Raw genomic sequence first — 25,280 nt, 5'->3', positions numbered from 1 at the left:
GTCTGTCCGTCTGTCCGTCTGTCCGTCCGTCCGTCTGTCCGTCTTGTTTGTCGGCTAGTTCTCAGAGACTATAAGAGCTAGAGCCACCAAATTTTGGCACCAGACTGCTGTATGCTCACACTGAAACCAGTGTATTTCAAAATGAGCCCCGCCCCTTCCGCCCCCAAAAGGGCGAAAACCTCCCAAATCTACAATTTTGAAGATAACAGAAAACTAAAAACGCCATTCCGTAGGGAATGACCATATCTATCAGATCACCAAAATGGGATCCGATTGGATCATTATTATAGCCACAATGAAGAAATTAATTTTCAGTGGCCAAACCCACCCTGTCCCGCAGCTTATAGCAAAACACTGGCCGTCTGCCGCTGGCTCTGCCTCTGCCGCTGGCTCTGCCGCTGTCTCTGCCTCTGCCGCTGGCTCTGCCTCTGCCGTGAGTCTGCAGTGTGTGTCTATAGGGGAGGGTGGCGAGCTAAAGGAGCGTGTTGGCGTGAGTAGTGTTGTTGATGTAGATGGAAGATGAAGAAAAAATGTAAAATTTGACAAAACACCGCTAAGTTGCAGATGTAGTACTGAGTGCCGGGTATAAAAGTTGTGACGCGTAAGAAGCGTCTCACACGTCCCTTCTCGTTCCTTCTCTCTTTCCGCCCTTTGTGGTGGCAGAAGTGGGTGGGGCTTGTAAATACACTTGTAACAGTGTGACATTACAGAAGTCTGAATGCAAAACTTGGATGCCCTATCTCTTATAGTCTCTGAGAACTAGACGCTCATAAGGACGGATAGACGGAAGGACGGACGGACATACAGACATGGCTATATCGACTCGGCTATTGATACTGATCAAGAATATATTAACTTTATGGGGTCCTAAACGTCTTGTTCTGTGCGTTACGTACGTTGCGGCGACCACAAATACAATATACCCTATTTACTCTTCGAGTACTGGGTATTAAAATGTACACACGGACAAATATTATTTTTTGTAAAAAGTTGACAGCAGATCAAAAACATCTAAGATCGCGACCAAAAGTTACTGGATGGTGATGTAAAAATGAAAAATATATTACAACCTATTCGCAGATGTACTTAATATTCAACAAAAATTTCATAAGAATCGGTCGAGCCGTTTAGGTGGAGTTGAGTCACTGTCCCGTGACACGAGGATTGTATACATATGTATGTATATGTATGTAAATACATATGTACATATGTATGTATATTCAATTTCTAAAATTAAATACATTTGATCGTAAAGGCTTTATTAACTATTGTAACGTCGTAGTAAATACTTCAAGTCATGTTTTGTTCCAAACATTTTCTTAACCTAACAAAATACTGGTCTAAAATAATAAACTTAAGCTAAACCTTTTATTTATTTTTTTTAATTTAATTTAATTGCTACAGCGAAATTGGTTGGTCGCAGACGATGAGTCCGCATTGACCAGGTACAAATTTTACTAAAAATTTTGAACTCAAAAAAGAGTTGTTTGCCGAACGAACACTAGAAATAGAATGAAAACGTAGTAAATGGAAAAGAAAACTCATACGTAAATAATATTTGTTTTGACATTGTTAAAGTACTAAACATTTTTAAATTGTGTATATTTTAATGCATGAGTGCTTCGCTGTAGACTTTGCCGGTTACAGATAGGAACTAGTATTATTTATAATCAACATTTGCACATTTCTACCTCCAAACTTGAGTAAGCGTCTTCCAAGAATGTGCATCTGCTTACGAGTCATAAGGGGTATGGGGTATATTAGACTTGTGATCGAAGTGATATGATTCTTGATCAACATCAATAGCCTAGTCGATATTCGTATGTTCCGTCAATTCAAGCCAGTGCACCATCTCGCGCTTAAAATCTGAATACGTCACGATGAACCAAACAAGGTTAAACTCGGGTAAACACTCTTACACTCTTTATACCCGGTACTCGAAGAGTAAATAGGGTATATTGTATTTGTGCACAAAGTTAATGTATGTAACGCACAGAAGGAAACGTCTCCGACCCCATAAAGTATATATATTCTTGATCAGCATCAATAGCCGAGTCGATTGAGCCATGTCTGTCTGTCCGTCCGTCTTGTTGAGCGCCTGGATCTCAGAGACCATAAAAGCTAGAGCCAACAAATTTTGCATCCATACTTCTGTGTGCTCACACTGTTCCAAGTGTATTTCAAAAATTAGCCACGCCCCCTTCCGCCTCCGCAAAAGGGCGAAAACCTCCCAAATCTACAATTTTGAAGATAGTAGAAAACTAAAAACGCCATAAAACTAAAACGCCGGAATGACCATATCTATCAGATCACCAAATTGGGGCATTATTGGAGCATTATTATAGCCACAATGAAGAAATTAATTGGCAGTGGCCAAACCCACCCCGTCCCGCAGCTTATATTTGTTTTTTGCATATTCTCCCATTCACACTCTGTTTCGCGCAGTGTGTGGCGTCTGCTCCTGCCGTTCCTCCCACTCCGTCCCGCAGCTTATATTTGTTTTTTGTGCGCAGTGGCCGCACACTGGCCGCCGGCCGCTGGCTCTGCCTCTGCCGCGACTCTGCAGTGTGTGTATCTAGGGAAGGGGGCGAGCTAAAGGAGCGTGTTGGTGTGAGAAGTGTTGTAGATGTAGATGACAGATGAAGAAAAAATTTAAAATTTTACAAATAACCGCTAATGTACAGAAGTAGTACTGAGTGCCGTCCCTTCTCGTTTTTACTGGCAAGGTTCTGTGAGGTTAGTGATTAAAACGAGAAGTATCGTTGTGATTCCTTTAAAGCGACTCTACTTTTATACCCGGAAAATACAGCATACATACATATGTGTATGTACGTATTTTTTTTACCGTATTTATTTTTCGAGTTTTACATTCTACATCTGCGATCTACGTCACTTCTCAAACCAACACGCGCGCCACCTTCACCAGAGCCAACACGAGATGCAAAATACGTTGACTGTAGCTCTTATAGTTTCTAAGTACTTGGCGCTCATCAGGACTGAGTTACGGACAGACAGACAGAGCTACCATATCGACCGGTAATTGATGCTGAGCAAGAATATAGGAAGTATATGCCTTATAGGGTCGGAAAAGTTTTCTTCTGTACGTTACGCTTCCACCTTAAATCTAATATGCCCTTTTATTCTTCGAGTAAAGTGCATAAAAAGAAACGTCACAGGTAGATACAAAACGAGAAGGGACAAGTGAGACGCTTCTTACGCGTCACAACTTTTATACCCGGCACTCAGTACTACATCTGTACCTTAGAGGTTATTTGTCAAATTTTTTCTTCATCTATCATCTACAGCTCGTCCCCCTTCCCTAGACCCACACACTGCAGACTCGCGGCAGAGGCAGTGGTCGCACACAGCAAAAGCAGACTGTGAATGAGAAAATGTGAAAAAAACAAATATAAGCTGCGGGACGTGGTGGGTTTAGCCACGGCTGAGGTAGAGGCCGAGGAACGGCAGGGGCAGACGCCACTTACTGTGCGAAGCAGAGTGTGAATGAGAGAATGTGCAAAAACAAATATAAGCTGCGGGACGGGGTGGGTTTGGCCACTGCCAATTAATTTCTTCATTGTGGCTATAATAATGCTCCAATCGGATCCCAATTTGGTGATCTGATAGATATGCTCATTCCCTACGGAATGGCGTTTTCTTTTATCTTAGTTTTCTTTTATCTTCAAAATAGTAGATTCGGGAGGTTTTCGCCCTTTTGCGGGGCCGGAAGGGGGCCTGGCTCATTTTTAAAATACACTTGTATGCTCTGTGTGAGCATACAGAAGTATGGATGCAAAATTTGGTGGCTCTAGCTCTTATAGTCTCTGAGATCCAGGCGCTCAACAAGACGGACGGACAGACAGACATGGCTCAATCGACTCGGCAATTGATGCTGATCAAGAATATATATACTTTATGGGGTCGGACGTTTCCTTCTGTGCGTTACATACAACCGTTATTCGCACAAATACAATATACCCTATTTACTCTTCGAGTACCGGGTATAAAAAGCACCACCTCTAAAAAGGGGAGGAACTCTGTGAGACGCTGCTAGTGCACCTACTTTTATACCTGGTACCATTCAGTATATATGTATGTATGTACATGATTGTTATAGAAATTTATATTTTACTACTATTATCTATTTAGCTTATCATACCATCAGGCCGTTTTAGGGTGGATTAGCAAAATAAAGAAAATTTGGTTTAGCTCATATCCGAGAGCGGGCTGAAAAATATTTAGGCTTTCCAATAGAACAGCCCATAAATATTTTATTCGATTAGTATTTTCTATCAGCTCATTGCTGAGAACTTTTCAGACGATTTTTCCAACTCTAGTCATTTTGACGGGAGTTTTAGCATGGTCCCGTTTGGATGTGTAAGTCAAAATTGAAAAAAGTTAATTTCGTGTACTAATTAAGCTTTTTGCAAAAACAAACCGCCACTGAATCCAAGCTTTATAAATACTCTGAACTATATAATGCAATGGTAAAAAAAATGTGTGTTTACCTACAAGCACAGACGATGCGCCACATCCTGGAGTCACATTTACGGTCCTAAACCAGACAAAATTTTTAAATTTCCTGATATGGTGTTGGCCGATTGGAGATTGAAATGTAAAGCTTTTGGCAACCACATCGCTAAGTGGTTTCGAATATTTCGAATGATTTATTGAGTATGAAAAAGCTTTCTGCAAGAAAGCTGCCGCGTTTGCTACCAATCGCCCTCGAACGAAATTATTTGACAACTTCGAAATAGTGTTTGGTGTGGTTTTACCACAATAAGGACAAACTTTTTCACTGTTTTGTAACAACACCAGAGACAAAATCAGTTTACGCTGTAAGCTTCCCAGAGTAATTCTCAGTTAATGTCGGCCAAGGTCGGTTTGTCAGTCAAAAAGGCCATAGCGACGGTATCCACATTAACCACCTTCAGCATCGTAAAACAATGAATGGCCATTATGCCATTTATTGGATAATATTTATGATATTTTTAAAGAAACCACATTTGACCAAGAAACGAAGTTTTTCAGCGGAACAATGCAACGGTGCAAACCTGTTCAGTTTCTATGGCCAAATTTCCTCAACTACCTTATTCTCTGAATTCTCGTGATTCCAAACCAGAAGGAATAGTAGTTTTACCTGAGTAAAACGTTGAAGTCATCTCACAAAAAAAGCCTATTGTGAGGAGCTCGACTAGTCATACTCTCTTCGAGTAAAAGCAAATTTATTAAAAACAATTTAAGCCAATAGGACGGGAATCTATTAGTAAAAGCCGGTTTAGATCGTTTAGTGCGTGAATTTGTTATGCTAGTGTAATTAAAAGTTATGAAATATATATTTCATTTTTAAATGGTCTTTCTGTGGCACAAAGCTTACATATTTAAAATTAAATATGCACAAAAATTTGATTTTGTAGTTAATATTTGTAAATGATGAACGGGGAGACGATGTGTAAGTGCGCAAAGGCACTTTAAAACGAGAAGGGACGTGTGAGACGCTTCTTACGCGTCACAACTTTTATACCCGGTACTCAGTAGTACTTTTGTACCTTAGTATTTTTATACCCGGTACTCGAAGAGTAAATAGGGTATATTGTATTTGTGCGAATAACGGTTGTATGTAACGCACAGAAGGAAACGTTTCCTACCCCATAAAATATATATATTCTTGATCAGCATCAATAGCCGAGTCTATGTCTGTCTGTCTGTCTGTCCGTCTGTCCGTCCGTCTTGTTGAGCGCCTGGATCTCAGAGACTATAAAAGCTAGAGCCACTAAATTTTGCATCCAGACTTCTGTATGCTCACACTGTTACAAGTGCCTTTCAAAAATGAGCCACGCCCCCTTACGCCTCCGCAAAAGGGCGAAAACCTCCCAAATCTACAATTTTGAAGATAGCAGAAAACTAAAAACGCCTGCAGTGTGTGTCTATAGGGGAGGGTGGCGAGCTAAAGGAGCGTGTTGGCGTGAGCAGTGTTGTTGATGTAGATGACAGATGAAGAAAAAATGTAAAATTTGACAAATAACCGCTAGATGTAGTACTGAGTGCCGGGTATAAAAGTTGTGACGCGTAAGAAGCGTCTCACACGTCCCTTCTCGTTTTCTTTTCAAATATCACATTTTCATGCCAACACTCTACATACATACAAATACAATATACCCTATTGTCTCTTCGAGTACCGGGTATAAAAAACGTATACGGAATAAAAATTCATGAACTGTGGTTATTCATATATTTGAAGCCAAGAGTGTTTACTTTCTCGTCGACAGATGTCTACAACATTTGCAACATGTCAGTTTAAAGATTGAGCCACAAAGAATTGTAGTTTTACGATGAAATGTTGAATTTCCATCAGCTTATGATAACTTGACCTAAGTTTGATATACATTTAGAAACATTTTTAAAACTGTTTATTAACAGTAACGTTTAGTTATCTTTAGAAACAATAGTATAAGCTGGTTATCCTTATAAACATAAAATAAATACATGTCGGAAATGCTCTCTCTATTTATTAACCTCTGAAAAAGGTATAAAAGTGATCATAGATGATATCTTAGTACAAACAATAGTTAACAAAGAAAACTGCCACTCTTGCCCTAAAGCTCCTGCTATACATTTCAAATTGGTTTGTATATTTTCGACACTAATATAAATGTTGAGGGAGTTTAAAAGAAATAATGGCAAAGTTTTGCTTTTTATTCAAAGGCATAATTTCGAGCTGCTTGAGATCTATGCCGCATTTATATGTATAATTTGAAGCAAGTACAATGCAAATCAAGGCCAACTCTTCAGACTCCTTCAGCTTATGTCTTCTATGGCAGTGTTGTTAATAAATCAGATAACAACAAGTAGCACTGCTTTCAATCTTTTAGATGGCAAAAAGCTTTATATCGTCAACCAATTTGCTACACTTCTTTGGAAGATACTTTAAACTTATTAGAGTGCTGTGAAAAATTTGTGTTTTCATGGGGACCGATGGACTTATCCGTTGCGCAGGTGCTACTGAGATTAACAAAAGAGGCCGATGCTGTCATGTCCATATCTTCCGCAACCGAATCTGAAACGCAACCGCAACTTATATCGGACGCTGTTAAATTTGGTGTGGTTGAAGCTGAATATACGGCGAAAACATCTACGTTTGTGATTGGTTCCAATTGCGTTAATGAGTTGGCCGAGCTGTTGAGCGAGGCAGAAAAGATAGATAAACCTGGAAAATATTGCAGAACTAGTTTGGATTCAATTAATTTAAATTATGAATTTAAATATTACGTTCAGTTCCATTATTATTTATATGCGGTAAGTACGATAATGATGAAGGAGGATATCTGGATGTAAAGACAGTGCGAGCGACTGTACTGAGGCCACCGGAATCCGCTGAGTGCGTTGACGACGACAAATGTGGCGATATAACATTTGTATTTTTAAAACTATCAGCCAAGAGGTCGGCTGTTGATATAGGTGCAGTTGTCGTTGGTAACGATCCGTCTGAGCTGTTGAGACTTATTGTACGTTTAAATTCTTCTTCAGAAATTCCGCCATGGTTAACTCGACCACTGCAATTGCTGTTCTCTCTTTCCATTGTTAATGAGGCAGATGTAGCAGAGGTTGAAGACACAGTCGTTTCATTTGCAGAAGTTATAATGATCCCTGAAAATATAGCTATTGGCACGTGCTCGCGAAATATGTTAAATAATAAGTTTGTCAGCTGACTATCTACCTGTTACAGGTGATTGATCACCACTGACGTTAGATCCGTTTAATCCACCACAACCGCTTGTGCTACTTGGCGGTCTTGGAAGGCGACGGCGTAGCCACGGATGCTTGAGAGCCTCCGCTGGAGTTAATCTTTTATCTGCATCCCATTCCAAGCAACCACGAATAAAGTTAAGAAAGAGCGGATCCTTGCATCCATCCATTGCTTTAGAGAGGCTTTTTGAACATGGGGGCCCCCGAGGCTTTCCTCGACGCGACTGGCCACCAATTAAGACAACCATTCCATCAGACATGGTGCGCACAGTACAATAACGTGGATAACCTTTTGGGCTAAAGAACGTTTTGGATCGCTTTGAGGTGGCCAGTAAAGTTTTATTGGGCATGCCGAGAACTTCAATAATACAGGCAAGCTGGTCGCTTTCGTTTTCACCAGGAAACAGTGCATGGCCCGATAATAGTTCTGCCAAAATGCAACCCAAGGACCACATGTCAATAGCTCTGCCATATTTTGCTCCCAAAATAACCTCGGGAGCACGGTAAAATCGTGATTGTATATAAGTGTATATACGTTGATTTTCGAAGCATGACGAACCAAAGTCAATAACCTTTTAAAAGTTTAATAATATAACATTTTTGTTTTAAATCGCTACAGTGAAATTGGATGGTCCGCATTGAGCAGGTACTTTAGTTTATGTTGGGGGAATATTAGAAAAAAAAATATTTTACTGAAAGTTTTGAACTCAAAAAAAGTTGTTTGCCGAACGGACACCAAAAATGGAATGAATATAAAAGAATAATATTATAATAATTCAATTAAAAAAATGGACGTGTGACAACTTTTATACCCGATACTCAGTAGTACAGATTAGTACTACCTAAGCTGTACCTTAAAAGTTTTTTTCAAATTTTACATTTTACATTTTTTCTACATGTCATCTACATCTAAATCACTTCTCACGCCAACACGCTCTTTTTGCTCGACCCCCTCCCCTAGACCCGCACACTGCTCGAAGCAGAGTGTGGAATGAGAGAATGTGCAAAATATTAAAAAAACCTTACCTAGCCACTGCAAATTAATTTCTTCATTCTGGCTATAATAATAATCCAATCGGATCCCAATTCTGTGATCTGATAGATATGGTCATTCCCTACGGGATTGGCTTTTTACTTTTCTCTTATCTTCAAAATTGTGGCTGTGGGAGATTTTCGCTTTTAGGGGGCGAAAGGAGGCGTGGCGCAATTTTGAAGTACACTTGTAACAGTGTGATATCACATGCATCTTCAAGCAACATTTGGTGACTCTATCTCTTATAGTCTTTGAGATCCGGACAGACGGCCACACGGACGGACAGACTGACATGTCTAATCGACTCGATTATTGATGCTGAATATATATACTTTATGGGGTCAGAAACGCTTCCTTCTGTGCGTTACATACATCCACATACGTATGTGCACAAATACAATATACCCTATTTACTTTTCGAGTACCGGGTTTTACTATTTTTTTTTTTAGGTAGTCATTGATATTACTTTTATAAGCCTAGCACGCAAGCCTAGCAAACCAGTCAAGACGTTGCGCATCACGGCAACTTTATTACCCTTAGGTCAGTTCGAATATATGTATGTACAAATGTGCTCTTAAGATTTATGTAACTTCTATAATGTATTCCTGGATTCTTTTTGCCTGATTTCGCAGATTACAATAAGTACTGTAGTATTGTATATACATATACATACAGTAGAGTATGATATGACAGGAGTCACGTTAATTGAGAAAACCTCACGCTAGTTAAGAATGTATCAATAAACAAGAAATTCTAAAATAAAACGAGAAGGGACGTGTGAGACGCTTCTTACGCGTCACAACTTTTATACCCGGCACTCAGTACTACATCTGCACTTTAGCGGTTTGGGAGGTTTTCGCCCTTCGCCCGGGGCGTGGCTCATTTTTGAAATACACTTGTAACAGTGTGAGCATACAGAAGTCTGGATGCAAAATTTGGTGGCTCTAGCTCTTATAGTCTCTGAGATCCAGGCGCTCAACAAGACAGACGGACAGACAGACAGACAGACATAGACTCGGCTATTGATGCTGATCAAGAATATATATACTTTATGGGGTCGGAAACGTTTCCTTCTGTGCGTTACAAACATCCGATATTCCCCATATTTTACAGTAACAACTAGTTTTATGTATTTTAAAGGAAGATGAGAACCAAATTTTAAACATTTAAATCTGTTTTCGCTGCATTTTGGCTCCATCTGTCTCTTTTCGCGTCCAAAAACGTTGAATATCTGGGAAGAAAAAGATCTTTTTAGATGTGACCACATGTTTGCAAAGTAGATGATTGTCGTATTAGAGTACAATCCTTATTTGAAGGTTGGCTTTCGCCAATTTTCAAAAAAACTTCCTGACCACAAGCTTCCTGCCATCTAAATGTTGTGATCTGTTTGTTGCTGACCAGTTTTTTTTTTTTTTGCACATTCTCCCATCCACACTTTGATTCGCGCAGTGAAAGACTCTAGGAGAGGGGGCCGAGCTAAAAGAGCGTTTTGGCGAGAGAAGGTATGTAGATAAAGATGACAGATGAAGAAAAAATGTAAAATTTGAATAAAAACCGCTAAGGTACAGATGTAGTACTGAGTACCGGTTATAAAAGTTGTGACGCGTAAGAAGCGTCTCACACGTCCCTTCTCGTTTTTTTTTTGTATTTTTTCCAAGTTTATACTATTTTATTAATAGAATTATCTCCTATAAGAAAGTTGATTCTTGAGAAAAGTTTTTTCGCATAGTGTATGCTAGAAAATAGTAAACTATTTAAAAAAATACGAAGTAAATGTATCAGTCTCGGCGAATGTGTGTATTTTTAAATGTTAAAAACTAATGCATTTTGGTAACGTGCTACCGAGGCTTTAATTCAATTTTAACGAGAAGGGACGTGTGAGACGCTTCTTACGCGTCACAACTTTTATACCCGGCACTCAGTACTACATCTGCACTTTAGCGGTTATTTGTCAAATTTTACATTTTTTCTTCATCTGTCATCTACATCAACAACACTGCTCACGCCAACACGCTCCTTTAGCTCGCCACCCTGTGTGTGTCTGTCCGTCCGTCTTGTTGAGCGCCTGGATCTCAGACTATAAAAGCTATAGCCACCAAATGTTGCATCCAGACTTCTATATGCTCACACTGTTACAAGTGTATTTAAAAAAACCTCCCAAATCTACAATTTTGAAGATAAAAGAAAACTAAATTCCCTACGGAATGGCCGTATCTATCAGATCACCAAATTGGGATCCGATTGGAGCATTATTATAGCCACAATGAAGAAATTAATTTGCAGTGGCTAAACCCACCCCGTCCCGCAGCATATATTTGTTTTTTGCACATTCTCCCATTCACACTCTGCTTCGCGCAGTTAGTGGCCTCTGCCTCTGACACGTCTCTGCTTCTGCCGCGTCTCTGCCATGACTCTACAGAGTGTTGCTCAAGGGGAGGGTGGTGAGCTAAAGGAGCGTCTTCGCGTGATTAGTGTTGTTGATGTAGATGACAGATGAAGAAAAAATGTAAAATTTGACAAATAACCGCTAAGGTGCCGATGTAGTACTGAGTGCCGGGTATAAAAGTTGTGACGCGTCTCACACGTCCCTTCTCGTTTTATGTAAAAATCTAGAAAACGAATCTTGAAGCACCAGTTATAGAGGACTTTTTTAAAAATCCGTCTTATTTTGAGAATTCAAAATAACATGTATAAACATTCACTGACAGATAAATTAAAGAAATAATTGATCACAAAACGAGTAAGAACGTTTGTGAGACGTTTGCATTTTTAGTTTTCTTTTATTTTCAAAATTGTGAATACTGCAGCTTTTTGTGGGGGCGGAAGGAGGCGTGGAAAAATTTCAAAAGAAACTTGATTCAGTGTAAAATCACAAGTCTTCAAACAAAATTTGGTGACTTTAGCTTTTATAGTCTCTGAGAACTCCGACATGGCTATATCAACTCTACACTCCGAGTACCGGATATACAAAAAGTTCATAAGAATCGCTCGAGCCGTTGTGGAGGAGCTCAACCACAAACACCGTACAATGAGATTTTTATAAATATATATAGATATATATGTATTCTTACCTTAATACCAGAACGACCTTGTTGTTTTAAAAGCACATTTTCTGGTTTCATATCACAATGTATAATCTCATTTTTGTATAGTGCATCCAAGCATTGGAGTAGCGAATGTGCAAATTTTCGCACAAGCTGTAGGCTGAAGCCCTTAAATCCGTTTTTCTTAATCAATTCATAGAGGTTAATGCTGAGCAGCTCGAATGTGATGCAAGTGTGATTTCGAAATGTAAAGTAGTCAAACATGTGTATGATGTTCATAGTATTGTATTTATCGTGACGACGTAAATGATGCAGAATTCGAATTTCCTCTTGTGCCTGCCTATGAAACCGCTTCTCATTGCGAACTATTTTTAAGGCAACATGCTCGTGAGTCTTATGATCATAGGCCTTTATCACCTGACCGAAGCTGCCCTTTCCTATTATCTTGAGCATTTCGTATCGATACGCTACGTGATCGTGCGGTATATGAATATAAGCTCCTTGTTCATTATCATAGTCAGAATTGTTTGGCCCGTACACTCCTGGGCGTTTTTTCGCATTAGCTCCAATAAAATAAATTTGAGGATACGCGAGTATTTCAGTGCGCTCATAGGGCGTTAACTTATGCAAGTACAATATCATTACTTGTTGCGGAGAAACAACGAGTACTTTTGGTTTTTCCTGTAATGCACTCTTTTGTTGGCCAGACATGATGATCTGCTCATGAAATGTGAAGGCGTCGTTTTCTATGATCGGTTGAGACGTTTCTTTCAATAAATCGAGGTTTTCGGATTCCGATTCTAATTTATAATTGGGTGTAATAGTACCCCTGCCAGAAGGAAAATCTTTCGAAATTAGACCGGACATAAAATCGGGTTTTGACGAGACTGTTGTAACATTAGGAAGCGAGATTGCTAAAATATATAACAAAATGGATTTTTGATATTTAAGATATAAATATGCACATATGTATAAGGTCACCTTGAATGGGTTCTGAAATATCGCATCCATCTGTGGTTAAACCACGTTGAACATTTTTGTCATCTCCAGCATAGTTGGCGATCTTTTCTGTGGGTTGCAATTCTTTTTTATTATCAAGAAATCTTCCCGGTGATCCATAGCTACTACTAAAATATTGCACCATATTTCCTTGACAAGAGTGATGGCTTAAATTATGTGAATTGGTATGAGTGATGCCAGCCTGGGTCGGATTTTGATTGATCATCTTGATTTTGGGCTGAGGTATAGATATTGATATAGCAGGTGAAGATGCTTTCCCGATTTTTGCTACAACGGGCACTGCTTTTATGTCGTTTTTCCCAGGAAAAGTGTTGGCATCACGTATTACATTCGTTCCAGATAATTTAATATGATTACTTTTTTGTTGTGTACCAACCATAGTGGCGAGTATTTTTGTATTTTAACGAATTGTATTAGATTTTCCGCTATTTTTCAGCCTATTTGTGTTTTGATTATTAGAGGGCTTCGGTCCGTTCCACTGAAGTTAGAATACAGTTATGTAACAACTTTTGCTGTCTAACTGACTGGGTGATGGAATACATAGTTTCAGTTTCACACTGCTTGTTGTTTGCCAATCTATTCATTTTTTTGGACTTCCCCTTATGCATACAAAGATGCTGTCTCTCTCATTGTACGAAACAAGTAAAACAAATCTATACCCTGTACGTTGGCATTGTCGTACACTTCGCGCAGAAATATTCTTGTGAATAGTTTTTTTTAAGAACGATTTTTTTACTAACACAAACACTTTGTTAAAGTCATGGGAGATTATTTGTCCGATTTCTATTCACAGATGTAATAACCCAAATCCGGATTGGCAATTGATTTGATTTGCCTATCTTTACTGCAGGTGCCCTTTTTCTATTTCAGACCTTGAACTAATGTCTCACTTAAAATATTTGCATTATAATGCCGTACTGTAGATTGCATTATAGCTACATTATTGACGTCTTGGTTAACAAGTTTCAGTAGCCAGGTTTTTTAACTTTATCCGTTTTTGTTCTGCCGTCTTTTACTGAAAGCCCTTTTCGAGGCAGCTAGTCATTCTCATTCAGCTTCAACAATTACAAAAAATTGTTCAGCTGGTTGCTCACGTCTTAAACTATGCTGGTTATGAAGTTAGATCCAGACTCCATATATGTAGTTTCTACTAAGTGCACTAAAATGGGAAAAAAATAAATCAATTGATTTAGTTTAGGGCTAAAATCAGTATTTGTTTTTTGGGATATGGAACATGCATATGTATGTATGTAATGCAAGTACTGGGTACGTACCTAAAAAGAAATCAAACATTTTATGTATCCATCATAAGTGGTCCCAAATGCAAAAAAGTGTAATTATTCCAGTTTTGTGTTCGCATTCCCGATGAATGTCATTCCAGCTTGGATATCTTACCCAATTCAGTCACATTTCGATTTTTTTAAATACATTCCATACACGTATATAGACAAACATATATTGACATTTGTAAAAAAAAAAACACGGCTTATCATGCGCTTTTGAATTAAACAAAGTGTGCGGACCTATTTGACAATTGTAGTAGCAGTATGGTTTTACTTAACATTATATATTAATATTGTTTCTTTCAGTTTACGTTTGTATACATAATTTTCAGGCAAAGATAGCTGAATTCGATTTACTTAGGGTGCCACAATAAGGAATATTTCATAGAGGGCATTGACAACAATGCTGCTGTGAAATATCGTAACTATACCGATATTTATTTTTTCCTCTTTCTATTGTGCATTGGTCAAGGCATTGCTGCTGCGCTACCGAAACACGTATAGTATGAAAAAGCAGCACAACTTCGTGTGGCTTCGGCGATATGACTGCAACTTCGTGTTTTAGCTGCACACACAAGCGCACTGCAAAATATGTCAGTGCATGGGTGCCGAGCCGAGCACTAAAGCCCAGAACTCAGATGCGCTAAATTTTCTGTCGACCGAATCAGGGATGATATTCCTAGGGAATATTAGAAATCCCTCCTGTTTTTTGTCCGACAGAAAGTTTCCCAGACAGCTTTTCGCAGTTGAGTACTTAATTTTAATCTCATTAATGTTTATTCATTATTATTAATTATTTGAAGGATATTATCATAAAAACAAATCACAAATAAAAGTTTTTGTTAAACAATAAGTTTTGATTAAGTATTTTCATTGTTCTTCGAGAATAATGTTTATTGCTTTTTAATTGTTAATAGCAAACTTTATCATGTGCAAATTTTACTGAATTTCTTGAAATAGATATATATATAATCCACGATTGTTGGAAATTGAACAAATCCAAATATTTTTCAGGAGTACCCTAACTATCATATTTTATTTAGAATCGATATATCGATATATTTATATGGAACCTTACTTATGTGCCGTTGCAACCCAAAATATAAAAGTTTTTCTCTGTTTTAAGAGTGTTCCTTGCTACAAGAAAATTCGATAATTTTTAAATTTGATTCGTAGCGTCATTGGATATATCAAATGACAGCATTAGATGTTTAAATTGAATGTTTTGTGAATGGACTACAGAAAAGTATTTGGCTACAATTATAATTCATGAAGTGATAAATGTTGACATTAGCATATCGTGAAGTGTGTGTGCTTTACCACCCTATTTGCCCTTGCTTTTAATCGTTCAATATACACAAGCAATGTGTACATATGTACGTGAATTAAACATAATTTCTTAACACGTGAAACCCATTTAGCGAATGTTAGTTCTATAATATTGTAACAACAGGAGGTACGGAAAATTGTCGAAGTTGCATTTAAGGGGGACCCAACGAAAATCCATACACATCCATATGTACATACATACATATGTACACAGGGCCGTGCTAAGAAAAATTTGCGTGCGGATCGAAGTTGTAAAACGGCGCCCCCAACACCCTGTGTATTCAAAAGTGTTGTTGGATGTCAGTATAAAAGAATTTGATTTACGATATTTAAAAAACCTGCAATATAGTAATATTTTCTTGTATAGAACATAAGAGATTCCAAATCGACGCCCTTAAATTGTGGCGCCAGGTGCAAAATGGACCCTTCGCAATTACCCTCCCCCACCCACCTGCGCAAAGAATGAGGACTCATGACCTTATTTACCATGGTAGCACTACTTAACACTTTTTTTCCGCTTGGAACCAAGCCAAGGTTTTTATACCCGGTACTCGAAGAGTAAATAGGGTATGTTGTAATTGTGCACAAAGTGAATGTATGTAACGCACGCAAGGAAACGTTTCCGACGTTTCCCATAAAGTATATATATTCTTGATCAGCATCAATAGCCGAGTCGATTGAGTCATGTCTGTCTGTCCGTCCGTCCGTCCGTCCGTCCGTCTTGTTTGTCGGCTAGTTCTCAGAGACTATAAGAGCTAAAGCCACCAAATTTTGGCTCCAGACTGCTGTATGCTCACACTGAAACCAGTGTATTTCAAAAATTACCCCCGCCTCCTTCCGCCACCGTAAAATGGCGAAAACCTCCCAAACCTACAAACCATTCCGTAGGGAATGACCATATCTATCAGATCGCCAAATTGGGATTCGATTGGATCATTATTATGGCCACTATGAAGAAATTAATTTGCAGTGGCTAAACCCACCCCGTCCCGCAGCTTATATTTGTTTTTTGCACATTCTCTCATTCACACTCTGCTTCGCGCAGTGTCGCGTCGCTGCCTCTGACACGTCTCTGCCTCTGTCGCGTCTCTGCCCTGACTCTGCAGTGTGTGGCTCTAGGCGAGCTAAAGGAGCGTGAGTAGTGTTGTTGTAGATGTAGATGACAGATGAAGAAAAAATGTAAAATTTGACAAAACACCGCCAAGGTGCAGATGTAGTACTGAGTGCCGGGTATAAAAGTTGTGACGCGTAAGAAGCGTCTCACACGTCCCTTCTCGTTTTTTATACATTTGGGGCCTTCAAACTGCTTAATGACATTTTTTCATAGGCAGAATTGTTTTTTTTTTAGGTATTTTAAACAAATTGTAAATTTTCTAGAGGTTGCGTTTGGACAACTTTGACAATCTGAATAGAAAATAAATACAGCTATTAGTTGCACACAGACACTTTCTTTGCTTTATAGAACCGTCTTAGAAAAAATAAGCTTTCAAAATAAAAATTGAGTATTTGTTTAAGGTACAAAATTTTTTTTTAAAGAACCTAACCGAATTTTTTCATAGATTTGGGGCATTACAATTTTTTAATGAAATATGGTATTTCATATATGTATGTATGTATGGTAGTTTTGTTAATACTTTTTTCAGAGGCAGCTTTATGATTTTTTTCCGATTCGAACCAAGTCGGCATTGTCTGATAAACTGAGAGTTTTTTTTTAATTTTGTCTTTTTTTCTATGGCAGAACTTTATTTAAACAATTTTTAAAGTCTGGTATTTTTTAGCAACGGTAGCGCTTACTTTTTGCACATAACTTAAGTATCTTAAATCTGGTTGTAGTGAATTTAGCCATTCTATAAGGTTGTTAAATTCATACACTTATAATGTATACCCAAAAACTTTAAGGTGTTTCCTTACCGTTTCTAATATATTAAGCTTTGAAATGCAAACATTTTTGGGAGGTATTTTTTACAAAATGTTAACTTTAAAAACTCAGGAAAAGTCGAAAAAAAAAATTCAATCCTGTGTCTACAATTGTTTATGTACAGGTGCATTCATTGGGCGTCGTTTAAGGAATTGCCCATAAAAATCTATGGAGAGACGCGCCCAATTGCCAGCGTATTTCTGGCTACAAGCTCTGAAAATACTGAAAAGAGTAATAAAAATTAAAAAAAATCCTAAACTATGTCGATGTTTAACAGAAAAAAAATAGTGGATGTAGGATCTAATTTTTTTTTGACCTTTCCTGAGTTTTTAAAGTCAAAATTTCCCAAAAAATCCACACAAAAATCAAAATTTTTGCATTTTAAACCTTAATATTTTTTAAACGGAAAGCTAAAACCACAAAGGTTTGGGTATACATTATGGATGCATTCATCAGTTTTATAGAAAAGCTAAGTTCATTACAACCCGATGTAAAATACTTAAGTTGTGTTAAAAAATCAAGAAGACGACCTCTAAAAAAAACGTTAAAAACTTACCAGATTTCAAACATTGTCTGGCAAAAAAAAAATTATCATCAAACCATTTCTAAGCCACATATCTTTCAGAAAAAGTTGGTCTGGATCGAAGCGGCAAAATCGTGTCGAGTAGTGTAATTGAACCCAAACACTTTTAATTTAGTTTACCGTCTAGGAAATATATGAAATTTTAAGATGCAAAAATTATGATTTTGGTTGGTATTTTTAACAAAATTTCGATTTAAAAAAATCATGCAAAGTTGATACAAATTATATCATGGGTTCTTTATTATACCCTTTATTATACAGTCTGACGTTGTCTAGTAGTGTTATCCGGTATAATAATAGTGACCTTTTTTAGGGAGTTCACCTTCGATTAAAATCTGATGTTATGAAACAAGCTTCTACCAAAAAACGGTAAAAGTTTACCAATCAAACTAACAGCTACATTTTTGTTTAAAAAAATCTTAATTACAGGTTTGAGTACGGCGCCTGACTCACCGACTTTCTTACGTATCATGATTGATCCTAGTTCCAGCGAGGAAGAGGGAGAAGAAGATGCCATTGTCAATGTGTCAACTAAAGGAAGACTTGCAGTACCGCCTAAAGCTGCGGGCGGTATTCCCGTATCAAGTGGTACTTCAAGTCCCGCGGTAGGATCTAACATTCCCGTATCTGGATCTAACGGTGATTTTGATGGAAACAATAGGCCATCTAATGCCAATACTGCTGGCAATCGCACTGATGCTGGGAATGTTTCTGTCGCTGTGGGAACGGTCTTAGGGTCATCAAAAAATGATCAATTGCATGGCAGTCGCACTGATGGTGGCAACCTTGAGGTTCCAAACAATGGCATTCCCAGGTTCGTTATACATTTTGGAATTTAGCTAGCATTAAAAATGTCTTAAACACAAAGGTTTTTCTATAATTTAATCGGGAGGCCAAAGAATCTTTCAGGCTCTTTCAATCGGGAGGTTTTCTGAATTTCATTTTAGAACAACTATTTCTGAGTTCTCTACCAACATTTCGAGTTGTACAACAAAGTTGTAGTCTTTAAAGCATAATATTTTCAAGCATGTTTCACATGAAATGAACGTTATTATACCCGGTACTCGAATAATAAATAGCGTATTGTATTTTAACGCGATGTGGATGTACATTTGTAACGCACAAAGGAAACTTTTCCGACCCAATTATCTATTCTTGAAAAGCATCAATAGGCTACTCGAAATAGCCATGACTGTTTTACGTTCATCAAAGCCTAAATTAGTCCAGCTAAAAAGTAACACGACATTCATTGACTGTTAGGCGGTGCGAAGTTCGCCGGGTCAGCTAGTGTAATATATAATATAGTCAGAAGTAAAGAAGATATCGTCCTCCTGTTTTATCCTATGTTTATTATGTGGACCATATACAGTTGCGGTGAAAATATTAGCACCGCGTGGTACAACAGTCTTTATTGTATAAAAAAATGTGTTCTATACAACATTTTTTGCACTTTACAGTAATATAAAGTAGGTTGAGATGTCTCCTACCTGAGAGAAGTGTCCTTACTCTTACAATTTTGGATGCTCTCAAAAATGTAGGCAATTTTTCGAAAAAGAAGCGAAACTGAACGGCAACAAAAATAGCATCAAAACTTGTATTTCATAAAAACTTTTACTTTTCCGAGCTTTTTGATACATTATGTTTTTAATTGATATAATAGTCGTTGGTTTAGGTCTTTTGTAAGCAGATAGTTACAAAATATTAGTTGTTAAGGGTCGTCGAAAACACTTAAGGGAAGAAAAAAGCCAAAGGATCAAAACTTTAACTCCAAAAGCAGAAAGCTATCCTTATGTGAGGTAAATAGTAGGTTCATCATCTAAAATGATTCGTAATACTTTAAAACATGTAACCAACAAGAAAATCATGAATGAATTGGCGCAATATCCACATTTCGGTTGAAATGCTGGTTTCTGAGAGCTTAAGGGGTCCTTTTAAGCTGACCACATAGCTTAAAATGGATCTTAAAAAATTTCCAAAGATAAGCAAAGCTAGAATCTAAATTAAGTGTTCGAAGTCTGAGAAAAAATTCAGTTTAGAAAAGAAGCCATTGGGCAAAGTAAATACAAACACTGGAATTGGCCTAAATAAATATAAATATAGATCCTGTGATCCGGAGGGAGCCTAATTTTTTGTTTGTTGCAAAAACTTTAGATCTTATTTAAAACGACTACTAAATGAAAAACACAACCCTTTGACACATATTTATATCTAATTATCATGCTGAGACAAGAGTTATGGTACGTGCATGCTTTTCGTATTAGGGAGGAGGTATACTACCCGTGCTGGAATCGATGATGAACATGTCTTTGTTATTAAATAATATGGCAAAAGCCATGGTGCTGAGCGTTAAAACTCTCATCTGGCTGCCACAACCGAACCGATCAAACGTCAGTGGTTCAAATGCTAGTAATGATAATTACATAACAGCATATCCAGCAGCCTGCTTAGGATTTTCGGACTCAACAACCGATAAAAGATAACTGAAATAAGATGGCCAAGTACCCAAAAAGAGAGGACATTTAATAATTGTCTGCAAAAGACAGATCTTAAAAAAAGTTAAACCAGGGCTCAAAAAAAAAAAGAAAAACGAGAAGGGACGTGTGAGACGCTTCTTACGCGTCACAACTTTTATACCCGGCACTCAGTAGAACATCTGCACTTTAGCGGTTATTTGTCAAATTTTACATTTTTTCTTCATCTGTGGCCGAGGCAGAGGCAGAGACGTGTCAGAGGCAGAGGCCACAAACTGCGCGAAGCAGAGTGTGAATGAGAGAATGTCTAAAAAAAACAAATATAAGTTGCGGGACAAGGTGGGTTTAGCCACTGCAAATTAATTTCTTCATTGTGGCCATAATAATGATCCAATCGGATCCCAATTTGGTGATTTGATAGATATGATCATTCCCTACGGGATGGCGTTTTTAGTTTTCTTTTATCTTCAAAATTGTAGGTTTGGGAGGCTTTCGCCTTTTTACGGTGGCGGAAGGGGGCGGGGCTAATTTTTGAAATACACTGGTTTCAGTGTGGGCATACAGCAGTCTGGAGCCAAAATTTGGTGGCTTTAGCTCTTATAGTCTCTGAGAACTAGCCGACAAACAAGACGGACAGACGGACGGACGGACAGACAGACATGGCTCAATCGACTCGGCTATTGATGCTGATCAAGAATATATATACTTCATGGGGTCGGAAACGTTTCCTTCTCTGCGTTACATACAACCGTTATTCGCACAAATACAATATACCCTATTTACTCTTCGAGTACCGGGTATAAAAAATTATATAATAAAACAATAATGCTGCCCTATATGCAATGGAAAATGCCGTTGATTTGTGTCTTTTCATCCGGGAAATGACCCAAAACAGACCAGATAGAGAGCTCTAAGAAGTTTTTAAACAGTGCCTTTTATGCAATGTTTTCTCTTGCTTAGTCCCCAGATATGATTTATGGTAAAAATCTTTGAGGAACAGTTAAAGAATATGTTTCTAATACGATAAATCGCCCAGGAAAGACGGGAAAATAAGGTTACATTTTATGACAGGCCTCTCAGCCTTTTTTTTTTCCTGCCAAAAGCTTTAAAAAAAGGACCAAACCATGGACCATGCTATGGGCAGCAGGGACTATCAATGTGGTAGTGGGTATTTATCTTGTCGAACAAGTTTTCGCAATGACCAATCTTCTTAAGCGCTTTAAAGGCCGGGCGGGTAATAGACGTCATGCGATCATGCGATCATTTATGCCTTCAAATTTTTGTGCAGGGCTCTGCACCCATACAATGAACACGCGTGTGTGAAGACCCACGCAAAACGCAACATTTCAATGTATTGGTATTGACAGTGCCGCGGCAGAGTTGTTCTTTGCATAATAGATAGGGCCGTGCCGAGCCCTGATAAAGAGGAACGGACCAAGTACGCTGCGCTGTGGAATTCCAGATCTTATAAGAAAGGGCATAAAAAGTGTGCTCCTGACCTGTCCATAAACTGATGTCCTTCCCTGGATCGTAGGGCGCCGTGAAGCGAAGAGTGCCAAACTCTAACGCTTGCTGCATATCAATAAAGTCAGCATTGCAGCATTCTGGGTCATCAAAGGTCTGAAGTATGTGCCCTGACAATCTGTGGACATGTTCCACGGGGCCATGTACCTTCCGAAATCCAAATTGATGAAGTGGCAATATACGGCACTCTTTTATAGTATCTCCAAGACGATTTGCCATTAGCCTCTCCCACACCTTGGATAAGGAAGACAGGAGACAGGCTCGTGGATCATCAGGATTGCAGGCAACTTCCACTGCTAAGGGAAGAACTGCACCCTGAACGTAGCGTTAAAGATTAACGCCATGTAAAGTTTTTCCCTAAGAGGCAATTATTTCAATGTGGCTTTGCACACTCTGTCAGTGCAAGGAGCCTTCTTTTTTGGATGGGACTTGATAACCTCAACAATCTCAACTCCGCCTGGCCTCTAGATGTAGTGTAAACGAATTGACCTGCTCTTCCCCGTTTCTAGCAAGATCGCCGCTAGGACACCGGATAGAAACCTATCTAAATGGTTGTCTCTTGAGGAATTTAGTGCACTTCCAAAGCGTATACCTATCATCCACTGTGTAATCATCGACTCAAATTTCTGCTTAAAGAAGTTGTCTTGAAGATCACTTATGATGTTTCTGAGTTGCTTAGCAGCGCGGTTCCATAGCACTCTGTCCCAGGGGTCTTGAAATCTGGATGCGCGTCTTCGAAGTCTCCTCTTCTCTGACAACAGCTCTGTAGCCTCTTTTCTTAGCACTAACCCATATTTGGTGCCTACCGGGGGTTTTTATACCCGGTACTCGAAGAGTAAATAGGGTATATTGTATTTGTGCGGATAACGGTTGTATGTAACGCACAGAAGGAAACGTTTCCGACCCCATAAAGTATATATATTCTTGATCAGCATCAATAGCCGAGTCGATTGAGCCATGTCTGTCTGTCCGTCTGTCCGTCCGTCCGTCTGTCCGTCCGTCTTGTTGAGCGCCTGGATCTCAGAGACCATAAAAGCTAGAGCCACCAAATTTTGCATCCATACTTCTGTGTGCTCACACTGTTACAAGTGTATTTCAAAAAAGAGCCACGCCCCCTTCCGCCTCCGCCTTTCCGTAGGGAATGACCATATCTATCAGATCACCAAATTGGGATCCGATTGGATCATTATTATAGCCACAATGGAGAAATTAATTTTCAGTGGCCAAACCCACCCCGTCCCGCAGCATTCACACTCTGCTTCGCGCTGTTTATGGCCTGGCCCCTGACACGTCACTGCCTCTGCCTCTGCCGCTGCCTCTGCAGTGTGTGTTACTAGGGGAGGGTGGCGAGCTAAAGGAGCGTGTTGGCGTGAGTAGTGTTGTTGATGTAGATGACAGATGAAGAAAAAATGTAAAATTTGACAAATAACCGCTAAAGTGCAGATGTAGTACTGAGTGCCGGGTATAAAAGTTGTGACGCGTAAGAAGCGTCTCACACGTCCCTTCTCGTTTGTTTTGTTTTTGTTTTTTGTGAATTTGCTGTACAGCCGTCTCAATCGTTTCTCCAGTGTTGATATCGTTCAGGTGAACCAAACTTTCCAAATGTGTCGTAAAGTCAAGCGGAGCGTGATTAAGCACATAAGGTTACCTGGTTGGTAATCCAGTTGCAAGGGTCTTTGCACCAGTGGCAATTGTAACTATCTCCCCGTAGCCAATGGCTGGCATTCCAGTTACCTCCAATCAAAAACCTGTGACCGATTGCATCGATGAAATGTTTTTGCTCGATTCCAATCCATGGAGGGCAGTTAATGGCGGTCTGTCACCCAGTTTTGTTTGTATCCTTATGATAACAACAAACAAACTTGATTCAGTGTGATATTTCATTAGTATTCAAATGTGTTGACTCTAGCTCTAGTTTCTGAGAACGAGGCGTGATCCAATCTGATCTTTATTCGGGGATCTGAGGCACCAGTCCTCCGTCTCGTGGCCGAAGCGCTTGAGGTAGCTGCGGAAGCAGCCGTGTCCACTCAGCGCCTGGGTGAAATAAAAATCTACCTGGCCGTGCTTCCTCTCGAGCCAGTCTTGCAGCTTCGGGATGAGGGAATATGTCCAGCGCCCCTTGGTTGAACCGTCCCACTGGGTCTGCCAACTACCGATGCTGCTCCTCCTTGCGACAGCCTTCAACTCGGCTCTTGTTGCATCGCTTCCGCCCTGCGCGGCGGTGTGAATCTCTTTTCTCTCCCTTATCTGCTCCCTGAGTGGGACTTGCCCGGCGATGACCAGCGCTGCTTCGTCCGACACAGTCCGGAACGAGCACGCGATCCTTAAGTACGTACATTCGCGAGAGCGCTCCTGTGGTTCCGCTGGCCTTCCTCTGCACGTACTCCAAGTGCTCCTTGAAGGAGAGGCGAGTGTCGATGACCACCCTGAGGTACTTGATTGCCCTCTGCGAGCGTATCGTGGTGCCACCGACCTGCACACTTGCTGTTTCCACAGCTTTCCGGCTCGATATGAGCACCACCTCGGTCTTCTGCGCTGCTAGGTCCAATCCGGCGACCGTGAGCCACGACTCCACGGCTCGGTCGGCCGCGTTGGCGCGCTCCTCCACTGCAGCGAGGGGCTTGGCCACCACCACTATGGCGACGTCGTCCGCAAACCCCACCATGCTGGTGTTGGCTGGCATCGGTAGTCAGAGCCGGGGTCCCAAAACGGAGCCCTGAGGGACTCTGGCTGAGACTTCGTATGCCCTGGAACCCAGACTGGTCTCGTACGTCAGCACTCTGTCGCTGAAGTAGCTACGTGCTATCCTCTGCAGGTATCCAGGGATGTTGAACCGCTGTAGGGCCTCTAGCGTGCGGTTCCAATCGGCCGAGTTGAAGGCGTTCCTTATGTCGAGTGTCACCACGAGACAGTAGGATTTGGACCCTCCTCTCCATCTAGAACCAGCGCAGGCTTCCTCTGCCGTTTTAGCCACCTTGGAGATGGCGTCCACCGTCGACTTCCCCTTCCTGAACCCGTATTGCTCCGGGGAGAGGCCGCCCGCTGCTTCGAAAGCTGCACTCAGCCTCGTGGCGATCACCTTCTCGAAAACCTTCCCTATAGTATCCAGGAGGCAGATGGGCCTGTAGGAGGACGCCTCGCCCGGCGGCTTTCCCGGCTTGGACAGCAAAAAGAGCCGCTGCCTCTTCCACCTCGATGGGCATCTGTTGAACAGACCCGAGACCTCGCTTGGGATCAGCGCTAGTGCCAGCTTCGTCGCTCGGTTAGGAATCGCGTCCGGCCCCGGTGCCTTCTTGGGGTTCAGGTCTCTGCCTGCCTGCAGCACCTC

General features: G+C 39.9%; 2 protein-coding genes across 12 annotated transcripts in view; one reads left to right on the top strand and one right to left on the bottom strand.

Annotated features, from left to right (window-relative positions):
• Positions 1–6,489: 6,489 nt before the first annotated feature.
• On the bottom strand, positions 6,490–14,508 carry LOC117902938 (putative dual specificity tyrosine-phosphorylation-regulated kinase 3 homolog). 3 transcript variants are annotated; one of them, XM_034814542.1, is made up of 6 exons: positions 14,119–14,508; positions 12,806–14,003; positions 11,852–12,738; positions 7,718–8,318; positions 7,270–7,659; positions 6,490–7,207 (listed from the first exon to the last, which is right to left on the bottom strand). In XM_034814542.1, the coding sequence occupies exons 2-6, from the start codon at positions 13,221–13,223 to the stop codon at positions 6,906–6,908; spliced, it is 2,598 nt and encodes an 865-aa protein (XP_034670433.1). In that variant the 5' UTR covers positions 13,224–14,003; positions 14,119–14,508; the 3' UTR covers positions 6,490–6,905. The 3 variants fall into 3 exon arrangements, with proteins under 3 accessions (XP_034670433.1, XP_034670434.1, XP_034670435.1); XM_034814543.1 differs by having other exon boundaries at positions 14,240–14,508; XM_034814544.1 differs by having other exon boundaries at positions 7,270–7,647; positions 14,119–14,507.
• Positions 14,509–15,243: 735 nt separating this feature from the next.
• LOC117902929 (calcium-dependent secretion activator) overlaps positions 15,244–25,280 on the top strand; it is a 52,782-nt gene continuing 42,745 nt past the window's right edge. For 5 of the 9 annotated variants that reach the window (XM_034814523.1, XM_034814525.1, XM_034814524.1 and 2 more), the window contains exon 1: positions 18,428–18,771. In XM_034814523.1, the coding sequence (XP_034670414.1) occupies positions 18,428–18,771 (344 nt within the window). Of the gene's footprint in view, positions 15,504–15,567; positions 15,584–18,311; positions 18,327–18,386; positions 18,772–25,280 lie in introns of those variants that run through there. The other 4 variants (XM_034814517.1, XM_034814520.1, XM_034814518.1 and 1 more) reach the window with 4 other exon arrangements.

This window comes from Drosophila subobscura, chromosome dot (genome assembly GCF_008121235.1).
Source record: "Drosophila subobscura isolate 14011-0131.10 chromosome dot, UCBerk_Dsub_1.0, whole genome shotgun sequence".
NCBI classification, from domain to species: domain Eukaryota; kingdom Metazoa; phylum Arthropoda; class Insecta; order Diptera; family Drosophilidae; genus Drosophila; species Drosophila subobscura.
This window is presented reverse-complemented; position numbering and strand designations above follow the sequence as displayed.

Bases quoted from the DNA above. Each gene is read 5' to 3' on its own strand.
- LOC117902938 (XM_034814542.1), bottom strand. From the start codon at position 13,223: ATGGTTGGTACACAACAAAAAAGTAATCATATTAAATTATCTGGAACG. The intron at 8,319-11,851 runs GTAAGAATACAT...AACTTTTAAAAG, and splicing joins AAGGTCGTTCTGGTATTAAG to GTTATTGACTTTGGTTCGTC. The intron at 7,208-7,269 runs GTAATATTTAAA...AATATTTTCCAG, and splicing joins AAATAATAATGGAACTGAAC to GTTTATCTATCTTTTCTGCC.